Raw genomic sequence first — 12,159 nt, 5'->3', positions numbered from 1 at the left:
AATAATTGCGCGTTCCAGCCTGAATCAGAACACTTTGGGTGGCCCACTGCTTAACTACACCTAGAAACGTTGACATCAATACGCCTTTACACGTAGTTGAACGCGTCTACGTTTTCATTGGTGCGCTGAAAAGGTCAATTATACACTGACCCCTGTACTACAGGAAATCTCAAAAACACCACAAAACCCTTTTTGTTTTCATTGGTGCGTTAATTAGTTACTATTATCTTTTTTATATGCATTTACTATAAAAAAAATTGCAGTTCATGATTATTATTTGAAATACCATTTTAAATAATCAAAGATAAATGGTTATTAAATTATCTTCTATTAAAGAATACATTTTCCATTAGATAAATATTGTTATATTTGAAATAGTTATTATCTCATAGTCTATTTAAACATGAAATGGCTTTTTTTTTTTGTTTATTTAGATTTTGATCAGATTGTAAATTAGTTATGGATTTTAAGTTATAGTTGGACTTGCTAGATAATGGTAAGTGCTAATAAGAAAAGATTATTGGGATAAGAAATTATAATAAATTTCATTTCAATTATTTCATAAAAAGTTAACATATAAATAATTGTTATGTTTTTAACGCCTGAAAATCAAATGATATGATTACAAACACCATGCTAAGTTTCAATCAACCTTTCAGCGAGTGATCTTTCATATTTTTTAGGAATTTTTCCTGCTTTTAATACAAGAAAAAATTCTGTCGAAAAACTTGTATTCTATCAAATAAAAGTTTCTTGTTCGAGCAAATTGCAATTAGAAGTTCAAAAGGGAACAAATTGAGATTTGGCAAGATTTCAGGAGGTAAATTATAATGACAACCGACTTTCCACCGAGCTCGAAATTGAGAAGACACTTTTCTGAAAACAGACCAAGAAAACCCGAAAAAAATTTCACCCCCTCTTGACTCTTGACATTCTTCCCTGAATCTCTCTCCAATTTTCATCGCTCAAACTGCGTTGATTTCTCACCATCATCCCATCTCCCTACACACACAACACGCACTAGAAATTATCCTATTTTATCCTATATTTAAGACAACTTTGTTAGTACTTACTAGTGTTTGCACAAAATCCAATTTTTCAAGAAAAAAACCCACAAAAAAGTAGTTCAAGAATGGATGAATTTGGAGTATTGGTGGAGAGCATTGGGTTCAAATCACAAAGGAATTCAGCTCCAATGGCACACTTGAAATCCAAACCAAAAACCAACCTCAGTGTTAACGATGGCTTCCCTGATATCTCTTCTGCAAATGCATCAAGATCATCTTTTTATCATAATAATGATTACTTTGTGGATGATCTTGATGGGATTTTTCAGTCGAATAGAAACAATTACAGTAGTTCCAAGAAATCCCAGAACTTTTTTGATGGTGGAGATGATATTTTTGATGGAGGGTCTTTCTTGAATTCAAAACCACAGAAGGGGATAATTGATTTTGACTCAGTTTTTGACTTAAAGAATTCAAATTCTAAGTCGAGTTCGAATTTTCATGGTGATGACTTGTTAACTTCAGGGCCAAGAAAAGGTGATGCTCTTGATGATTTTTTTGGTAATCTGAAGAAGGGTGGGGAGGAAAAGGGATCCCAGTATGATGATCTGATTCCAGGTTTTGAAGGAACTAGCCCCTCATGGAGTAATGACCCTGGAAATACTAGGTATTTTTCTTTAAAAGCATTTTGTCCAATTTAATTACAGATTATTTTTCTTTCGTTGTTTGTTGGATGTATATACCTGCCAAGTCGAAAGTCAAGATGTTTGTTGGATAGAACTCTGCTGAATATTAATCTGTGCTCAAATTTCCTTTTTCTGCTTGAAATCTAGCGAAAACATTGGAATCTTTATTTCTTGTTAGATTGGAATTGTTCCAGCTCAAAGAGTTAGTTTTTTCTATTGAGTTAGAATGGATGAGTTGAGAAATCATTGACGAAACTGTGAAATGCTGTCTAGGGAGAGCCCGTGTGACACCTGGCTATGTAAATTTGCCTAGTTTGAGCTATGTCACTGGCTTAGGTTTCTGCTGCCTTCAGGTAAGTTGGGTGTTGGAAGTGCTCATGCGGGATATGGTACCTTTTAGTTAAGTTTAGGATATTGTACCTTTTCTGTTATTAGTTTTTGTTTCTGTTTGTAGAATTAAAAACTATTTATCAAAAAAATCATAGTATAGCTGCTTTAACATAGTATAGTTATAGTATAGTTTTTCATACTGTTGATGAAATTGTCTTAGTTTCATTTACTTTAAAATGGCATGGCAAAAGTTTGTCTTTGACTGGAGAGTCATAACTGAGCATGTTCAATGGTATCTAAATAATATGTTCACCTACAAAGCATGGATTATCTTGCATGCACGAACTCTGTCAGGCTGAATTGCCTTCGTAGATCATATAGAATATCTATTTTCCCTTCCTTTTGGTGTGGTTGTTTATATTGTTTGCTTACTGTACATGGGAAGGTACAATCTCTCTTTATTTTGCTTTTGTTTTTTCTTATATATGTATTTTGGCTCTGCACAGAATGGCATCAAAACCTAAAGTTTCTCAGCCTTCTAGTGGTTATTCATCTAAATCAAGCTCTGCGGCAGATGATCCTTTTTTGGTCTTTGAATCATCTAGATCTGAAGAAAATACTTCTTCTTGGCCATTTTCTGATTTATTGGAACAAACTGCTGGGAAGAGCTCGGTTGAATCATCCTTAGATGAATTTGAAAAATTTGCCAGGGGTATGCCTCCTGGTGATGCACATGATAAGCCAAGTGGAAAAGCAGTTAGAAATATAAAAATTTCTTTGAAGAAGAAGGAGGACAAAGCCAGAGATAATGCTAGTGGTAGAGATGTAAATACGGATGCAAAAGTAGTGCATGAGAAACGAAGAGGAAAAGAAAAAGATAGGGCAGACAAGGACAAGGTTACCAACGGCAAAAAGGAATCAGTTGGAATTAATATTTTTGGTGTGGACACTCTTTCAAATGTTAATGGGCCCAGATCTCAACTTAAGGTGAGAAGTCTCAAGAACAGAAGTGCTGGCTTTGAGTTTCTGACAAAAATAGTCTTATTGAAGTTCTTGGCTTCTTGTTTCAGGACCCTGATCTTGATGCATTATTTAATGAGAAGCGAGAGCCTGAAGTGAAGGAGACATCAATACAAGGAAGTTCAAGGACATCAAAAGATTTTGATGGATTGTCTTCCCTTTTTGAAGGTGGCTTCATGTTTTAGATGCTTCTGACAATTGGATTATCTGATTTTTTCACAGCAGTTATTTTACTGGTGCTAATTTTATTGTCTTTTTAAAATTTTTATAACAGTTTTATGGGTATCGTGCAGGACCTGAATTCCAGGAAATTGAAGGGGAAACTGTAGAAAGAAGAAGCAGGAGACTGAATCAACATATTAAGATCCAAGAAAGAATGGTTGGTCTCTCAATTTTGGAATTAACTATTTTGATTATGTCTTGCCCTTTCATTAAGTGAAAATATGCACAATTGGGATCCAAAGTTGTGATTGGGGTGACCCTCAACTTGAAAATGTTTACTAATCTAAAGCAGTATGATGGTAACTTTTTGCTTAGGTCTGTGTTCTGAATGCTGAAGTCTACAGTGAAAAATCTCGGAGCTAGGGTCTGTAGAATCCATATGGTTCCTTGAGAACTACATTGTGATATGAGCCTTTTACATGCTACGTTATGTTTTATGGAATGAACACCTTGTTCTGATGGAAGAAAAGGTTGTGTACACTGCTTTCGTTTGATGTTTGTCATGATTACAGGGCCTTCTGTTTCAGTTTTTGAAATTACATAAATGTTCCAACTCACCTTTATGTTGCTTTTTCTGTTTGCTTCATAAGTTCTACTGCTAGGACTTCCCCTTTCAATAAATTCTCTATGCAGTTATTTTGCCACTTCAAGCATATAATGTTGAGATTTATATGTGGTATCCTGATTACATTTTATGGAACCTAATGGGAGGTTTCGAGTTGAGTAGCTGGAGGGGAGGTCTCTTATTGTGACAAACCTTTTGGGGATACTTATCCAATAAGAATAACTGGTCTGGAATTGAAATTACAATTTATTTCCTTTTTTCCCCTTTCTTCATCTTCTCCTTGTTTTGTATTTATTGTTTGGGTGACTATTGTATGGTTTGGTATGTAGTAGTGTTCCATCTCGATGTTTAGCTTAAATTATCTAATTGGGGCTTGTGGAATTGTGATTGCATTAAAAAATCTATTTAGCTGGTTTACTTCATAAAAAAAAATCTATTTAGCTTAAATTATTTCAAATTCTTAGCATAGATCTGTCTTCTGTTGTGGTAAGTACAATTTTAGGTTGCTTTGGATGGATAGCAGCTTAACATTTGATGTTGGTCGAAGGACTAGAAGCTAAGTAATAGGACAGATATCAATGTCACTATTGCAACTTCCTTGGAATTGGTTCTGACCTTTCCGTGAAGCAAATTTTTTTGTGTGTGTTTACTTGGAACATCCAATATAATGCGTCGTAGTAGTGTCAGACATCTTTGACCTTACTGTAATCCAGGCAAAAAGTTTCTGCCCTTATTATAGATCCCAATCTTTTTCGTTTCAGTTTAAAGCTTTGGAAGAAAAGACTCAGCGTGATCTTGAGGCTCAGTACGAGCAGGAAGAGCGGCATGTAAGTTTTAGCTATGCAACTCTCATCTTTCTCATTAATGTTGGAATCTTGGCTAGCAACCGTTTGCTTAAGTTTTATTTTTCCTATGCTCTCTCCTTACTTTAATATGCATATCAAGGAATCACTTGATCCAAATTCACTTCCTTGTTTCTTATGTTTTTCCTTTACCTTCTATTTTTGGGTGTTTGGCTGGGGATTGGGTGGGGCTATAGAGTGGAATCTTGTAGCAACCCATAGGTCTCATGGATTTTAGCATTTCATACATATATGCATATGTATGAAGCATCCTATTCAGAGGCCTCTACTAATATAAATTACTTGACTCAGAGACTTGCTGACTGTCTGGATAATGATATCAAGCGTTGGTCAGCTGGAAAAGAAAACAACTTGCGTGCTTTGCTGTCGTCATTGCAAGATGTAAGATTTATACTTGTTTGCCCTCCATTCTGTTCTAACATTTTGGCCTACAATTATATTAGGTTGTGTTTTGAGAGTTTTCTCTGTATGTATGTTTTTTTGCTCTCTTTATGACTGTTTTGGATTTTGTCTCTCTGGTAAGGATAGTTATTTTCTTTGAATACAGCCAACTTTACTCATTTATGAGCACAACATGGATTAAAGAGGACAAGTAAATTTGGGAATAGGTAAAATCATTAAAAGCTGCTGAATACTTTATTGAATCCAATATCTGTTACAAATGTTTGGATTCATCAGTTTTTCAAAATTTAGTTTTTCAAATACTATAAAAATTTTTAAAAAGTACTCTAAAAGGTAGTCTAAATTTTTTTTTATGTTTAAAAAATATCCCAAAATATATTCTAAAAACTCTGCTACTCTTAAATATCCCAAAATATATTCTAAAAATATCCCAAAATATACTCTAAAAACTCAGCTACAATAAAATTTTTCAAAAACACCCCAAAAAACAGCTAATCCAAAGGGATTGGAATACGTGAAAGGAAATTCAGGCGATTAATCAGGCCATTGAAATGGACTTCTCATCCCTTGGACATCTCTTTTGAGAGGGATGGATATGTATTTCTAAAGATTCTTTTTAAGTTTATGCTGGTTGTCCTGTTGATCCTTTAAAACATGCAATTTGAGTAACCAATGTTCTTGCCCTTCACAATTCATTCAGTGAATTTTCATCTGGATACACAAATTATTCTCCATTATTCAGTTCTCACTTCAGTGACTTCCTATCCCGATAATTTGAATTATTAACACTTAGTGCTGAATAGTTGGTTGCTGGTCTTCCCTGTTTATTCTGTCATCGAGGACAAAAGGTAGTTTGATGAGAATGGATGCCCTCCTTTAATATCAATTTGTCAACTTTCTTGGTAACACAACTTAGCTTCCATTTCTGCTTGGGTGATCATTAATTAGGTCTGGCCGCTTGTCTTTGATATATGGGAAATTGGTTTGCATAACTGTAGCATTGTTGAAATATTTTTCTGTGCCATCATTTTTGTAAATTTGATAATCTTGCCTGACTATGGGATTCTTTATACTGAAACTGTTCATGTACTAAGATCCTTGTCCCTTGAGAAGCGTAGAGCAACTAGAATCTCTGTAATCTGGGAATCTTATATAATGTGCTCATACTCATATGTGGAGGTTTCGTTAGTTATGGTGCTGTACTTACCTTTGATTGTCTTCCTCCTTGTAATGCTATTTCATTGCAAGCTGAAAGATTAAACATTGCTGAAGATAATTTACTTCTTTCTGTTGCTAAACTTGATTTTGGAGTCTGCTGTGCAAATTTTTTTTAAGTAATCAAGCTGAAGTCATGTACAGCTTGCAGCTGTTATTGCTTGGTCTTTTTAGACATTGCTGAAGATAATTTATTTCTTTCTGTTGCTACACTTGATTTTGGAGTCCGCTGTGCAAATTTTTTTTAAGTAATCAAGCTGAAGTCATGTACAGCTTGCAGCTGTCATTGCTTGGTCATTTTAGAAGGCCATTCCTATGTTTATGATTTTTCATGAGGGATTCACAGAATAGCTTAGTTCTAGTCACGTCTGGGTGGGTATATATATTTACATATATTCTTGAAAAGTTTTGAGTTTATTAGGATGGCAACTGCAGCTATGTGTTTGTCTTTCAGATAATTCATGGAAATTCATGTTTGAAATACTTTTTTCCTTTTATAATAATTAAAACAGCCGTACTGCAGTTCATTGCTAACTGAAGGTAAAAGACTTGGCTTTCATGGAGTTTACAGCTTCTCTTAAGATTTTAGGGAAAGGATTTAAATGAAAGGGGACCTCATCTCTTAAGATTGGAAGACAAAAAAGGTGGGAGGTTCAACCAAACCTTTCTTACTATTTCATTGATCACTAGAGTTACAGAAAGTTTCGCGTAAAAGGACAAAAGTAGTTTCTCAAAGTGAATTTGGTGAATTGGTTGAAATTTTCATCTTTCCACTTGTATCTCTCGACTTGATTCTTTGCATCTGCTAGACAGGAGACGAAATGTCATGTTGCTTATTAGAAGAACTTATAAGAGCAGATAAGTTGTTCCTTGCCTTAGGGAAAGAGTATAATTCCCAGGAATTGATTCTTTCTCCCCTCATTTGCTAGAATTGTGAAGCAAGGGAGAGGATTAATGTGCGGTGCAGAAACAGTTGAATTTGTTTAACATGTTGACCTACAAGACATTCTATTTCAGACATCTGGATTTTACAGGATAACTACAAATTGCAAAAATGCCATAGACCATATAGTATGGGAAAAAAGATGATAACTTCATGTGAATTAAAAAAATCCCTTATTGCAGTTGACACAGAGGCTAGCTGTAGTGGGGTGAAACTACTTGTTGGGGATTGAAGTTTTGGTAAAACATGCACACATCATCTTGCATTACAGCTGGAACAACTTTGAGAACTTCAATCTTAAATTACTCCTCACTGAACCTCTTATGGCGTGCATCACCAAGATTCCAATAGTTTTGGTGCTTCCAAACAATAATGTGCCCAAACATGCATAATCTACAGAAATGGGAAAAAAAAACCAATACTTTCTAGCATGGTAAGGTTCCAAGGACGTCGAATAAGAAAACCAATACTTTCTAGCATGGTAAGGTTCCAAGAAAGTTGAATAAAAAAACCAAGAAAAAAAAAACTTTCTAGCATAGTAAGGTTCCAAGAAAGTTGAATAAAAATTTTAGGTGTAAGCTGGAAATCTGTGAGTTGGGACTTTTGTTTGTTTTCATCCTCAAGAAACCCATTTAGGGAACTTTTTTTGTGCCTTTTAGGGTGCTCTGCTGATCATCATGAATTAGGACATTAGAAGAGGTACACTGATTTGGTGCCTTGTACAAATTTGGTGAACATTAGTAATCGCCCAAAAATAATTGCTGATGGGACAGAAGGGATCATGTAACTCACAACCATGTGAAGAAGAGGAAAAAAAGGAGAGAGAGAGAGAGAGAGCTGGATTGTTGGACACTTTTAAGGAACTAAGTGGTCTCTTCCAGAATCTTTTCATGTTCACTTTTCAACATTTTTTATCAATAGGAATTTTCCCTGACTTGTCACCTTTGATAGTAGCAGCTTGAACCAATGAATATATGATCCTTGACTAACCATTTCATATGTTGATATGCAGGTGCTATGGCCTGAAAGTGGTTGGCAACCTGTTTCCTTGGCAGATTTAATCACTTCTGTATCTGTTATTAAGGTTTACAAGAAGGCATCTATGTGCTTTCATCCAGACAAGGTTCAACAAAGGGGATGCAATCTGCAGCAGAAGTATATTGCAGAGAAAGTTTTTGATGTTCTAAAGGTATAATTTTTATGAGATTCATTGTGGTTATTTTACAAAATTGTGGTTAGCTCTCTAAAAATTAATAACAACATAAGAGGAAATGTAAATTGTTGAAACTTTTCCACATTTTGTTTGGTCGACAAGGTTTATTGTTGATTTTCATTGTTCTATAGGCAAGGGCTTTATTTAATTATATGTACAGGTAGGTCACTATAGATTGAAACGCAAGTATAATGCATATCGTAATGATTAATTTAATGGGAAACTACCATAGAAGTGCAGCTTCTAATACTTCCCTATTATGGTCAATGTGAACGAATAAAGCTTCTAATACTTCCCTTATCTTTTTTTCTTTTTGGAAAAAGAATCTGGGGATCCCTTCGTTAAGTTTTCTAGAATCTGTAATTTTCCTATTGTTGACTGTATTTTGTCTTCTCCTGGAATACTCTACTGTGATAATTACGTTTAAGTGTACATATTGCACAAATCACATGATGCTTTTTTCTGTTACTGGTAATCATGTTATGCTCTTGTTAGATCTATCTATCTATAAGGTTATGATCCCATATAGTTAAATATAGGGGTGCAACCTGATTGTTTGAATTCTACCTCTGGGAAATATGCTAGTCAAAAATCTGATGTATTATTCATTTACTATGATCAATGTTGCATTTTCTGGAAGTATTCCGTGAAATTTTATATCGTCTATCAGGAAGCACGGAGCAACTTCGGTGAACTATAGTGAGCTTAACATTAACCTGGATAGGCCATGACCTCCGTTCTTGGAGATTGATGTTCCATGTGGGGCAAGTCTTTTGGTGAATCTTCTAAAAATGAGGCCCCTCCATGTCGGATGCCTTGATCAAATGCCCTATGGTGCATGAACACTCATCCAGAAATGCTGTACCATAGTAGATGTGCATGCTCTCCAGTCAGGAGGTTGTGACTGCGGTGCTGAAGTAGTGGTGCTTGGTTTACGCTTACCTATGTTTATGACTGCAATTTCAAAAGCCTTCTTTTTGTTATGGTATTTGGTCTCTCATGCAGTAATCAACATAATATTGCTCAATACACAGATTTGCCTCCACAAGCAACAGGGGTTTCGTAATTTAAATGTTTTGGAAATTTACCCAAAACAAAATTGTTTTGGAAGTTTGTCATTTAATTGTTCTCTCTGTTGGGCATTATTTGTTGATTGAAGATTCTTATGCTTATCAGTTCAATTTAAACTTGAACTGATGCCATGGAAAAGGTTCTTTAATCAACTTTCTTTTGTCTTGCTGCATGTTTCATTTTGCTAAAAGCAGAAAGAGCATCTGCAATGCAAGTTTCAATTGAACAATGAATGTAGGCCCTATGATGATAGATGTAATCACTTACCATAAGCATGGAAATGTAATAAATTTTGTCAATAGCAAAATTAAAGATTGTGTTAGGCAATTAGCTTGGTATATTCAATTTCAAAATCAATCTCATCTGTGACGTATTCCTAGAGCATGCTTCTTGGTTTTTAAATCATTAGATGAACCATGTTCCACTCTAACAGGCAAAGCTTTTGATCCCCTTTTCACAATGCACGTCGTTTGCTGAATTTAACAATCTATACTGATTTAAAATGTCTTCAGCTCTTTTTTTTTTTTTTTTTTTCTCTTTTTTTAAGGCAAAATTGTAAATTTAATTTCATTGGTATAGAGACAAAGCTTGTGTGCTTTCGTTCCTATAATAAAAAGAAACAGTGGTGTTTAATTTTTTTTTTCTGTGACAATAAATATCTTACTTCTATTCTAAAGAGGAGGGGAGTTTAAAGACGTTTGAATGGGAGTTGAAGATGAACTATTAGATCAGACAAATGTACTATAACACTTTCTGAATTTTTTAAGAACAAGACGCAAGAGTACTAGGTGGGATTTAAACCTCTTGATCTAGTGCACGCAAGAGTTTTATTGGACCAAGATCGAATGATTTTGTAATGTGTGGTTATACACGATATCAAAATTGGCCAAGTCCCACGTATACTTCGTCTTCCTCACTCTTCCAGTTCCAGGTCGGAGCATTGCAATTCATAGACATAGAGCAACGGTCACAGTATTATTGCAATTCCCTATTCCAGTCTGATACACCAGACATAATGCATGGATTTTTTGCAGCATGTTGCTGCATTGTACAGGACAGGTCGAAAAGAGATGCTATAAGACAAAGTGCGAGTAATACTGGCTTCGGGATTTGAACACTGAACACATCACCGTTACGAGGAAATGATCCGTTTTTACCGATTGCGCCAACTTGTGTTGGTACCAGGTGAATTTTTTTTTTTTTTTGTGCAACAGTGAAGCTAATCCATGAATGTATGAAATATAAGAACTGCAATAAATATTAGTGCATCCACATTAAATTAAGTTAAATTTAAGTGTACCAATTAGAAAAATCCTTCCAAGTGTCCCAATATTTAGATCTGAATTAGAACAAATTACTAATATTTCAGATTAAATATCAAAAGAGGAAGAGAGAATAAGGAACTTAAAATTAAAAATTAGGGTTGATTCAGTGGTCAGGGGAGACCTTTTAGAGTCAATTCACTCTAATAGTACAGTCAAAATATAGGTTCTATACAGAGCCTTTTTTTTATTATTATTAAATTAGAACCTTAAGGGTGAACTAGGTTTTGTTTGAATTCTTTCTTTTTTATATTAAAGAGCATGGGAAAACTATGTGATTACTATTTTGATGTCTTTTGAACTCTATCTTGTGGTATACGCAACATGTTTTATTTCTTTGAATGTTGCTTGTTTATTAAACACGCGTGCAGTTGATCTTTTTACAAAATTCACGATCTTTTTCATATTTTATAATTATTATATAAATCTTCACTTCAACATGTGTCCATATTTTCTAGTAACTAGATTAAAGTAATTTTAAATTATGTTATATTCTATATCCCATGAATATTGAAAGAAAATTGTGCCTACTTTTTTTTTTTTAGATTATTCTCATTTTAGATTTTTAGTTGTTTGAGTTAAATCATAGGGGAGTTCTACAGTTCCTTTTGAGTAGTATATTGATGAGATCAAAATCACCATTGGATATAGAATAAGAGTTATCAATCCTTAGATTATTTCAGAAGTTTAAATCACTCTTAAATTATTTGAAGAGTTTAAATCATTGAATAATGTGGCAAGATATAAGTAGATTTGAATCATGATATCATATCCAAAAGGGATTGTAGTATTTTCGTAAATTATATTGTATTTGCAAAAAAAAACTTTTAAATACAACTTCAAAAATTAAAGATAACAGTGCTTTAAAGTAAAAGAATTACAATATAGGAAAAAATATGGTAAAAAACTCAAAACCAAATCAATGAGTTACGAAAATAATAGATAAATAATTATAGAGAGAGGAAAAGAAGGCAAACAAGTCAATTAATCAGGGAGAGAAGTAAAAACGTTATTGGTGGATAATGGGTCCAACAAAATTAATGTGAATATATGAGGTTGAGTGGCTGAAGGTAATATTAGTATTTGAATAAAAATTGCTATGACAAGAAGAATATGGCTCTGGTAGTATCGCCAACTGTAGGCCCTGTTTGGCAAATGAGTTTTTTGGGTGTTTGTTTAAAACTTTATTGTAGAAGTTGTAGAAAAAATTTTTAAAATGTGTAAATTTTTGGATATTTTGGAGTGTATAGTTTAAAAATTTTGAAAAGTTTTTTTATGTTACTGTAGCTAAAGTTGTTAA

The 12,159-nt window shown here is 34.0% G+C and overlaps 1 protein-coding gene across 1 annotated transcript; it reads left to right on the top strand.

Moving 5' to 3' along the window:
- The first annotated feature begins 931 nt into the window (after positions 1–931).
- LOC113714878 (uncharacterized) lies at positions 932–9,584 on the top strand. Its single transcript, XM_027239007.2, has 8 exons — positions 932–1,674; positions 2,530–3,010; positions 3,094–3,211; positions 3,337–3,422; positions 4,592–4,657; positions 4,985–5,074; positions 8,266–8,442; positions 9,137–9,584. The coding sequence occupies exons 1-8, from the start codon at positions 1,133–1,135 to the stop codon at positions 9,164–9,166; spliced, it is 1,590 nt and encodes a 529-aa protein (XP_027094808.1). The 5' UTR covers positions 932–1,132; the 3' UTR covers positions 9,167–9,584.
- The last annotated feature ends 2,575 nt before the right edge of the window (positions 9,585–12,159 follow it).

This window comes from Coffea arabica, chromosome 10c (genome assembly GCF_036785885.1).
Source record: "Coffea arabica cultivar ET-39 chromosome 10c, Coffea Arabica ET-39 HiFi, whole genome shotgun sequence".
NCBI classification, from domain to species: domain Eukaryota; kingdom Viridiplantae; phylum Streptophyta; class Magnoliopsida; order Gentianales; family Rubiaceae; genus Coffea; species Coffea arabica.
This window is presented reverse-complemented; position numbering and strand designations above follow the sequence as displayed.

Bases quoted from the DNA above. Each gene is read 5' to 3' on its own strand.
- LOC113714878 (XM_027239007.2), top strand. From the start codon at position 1,133: ATGGATGAATTTGGAGTATTGGTGGAGAGCATTGGGTTCAAATCACAA. The intron at 3,423-4,591 runs GTTGGTCTCTCA...TTTTCGTTTCAG, and splicing joins TTAAGATCCAAGAAAGAATG to TTTAAAGCTTTGGAAGAAAA. The intron at 5,075-8,265 runs GTAAGATTTATA...GTTGATATGCAG, and splicing joins TGCTGTCGTCATTGCAAGAT to GTGCTATGGCCTGAAAGTGG.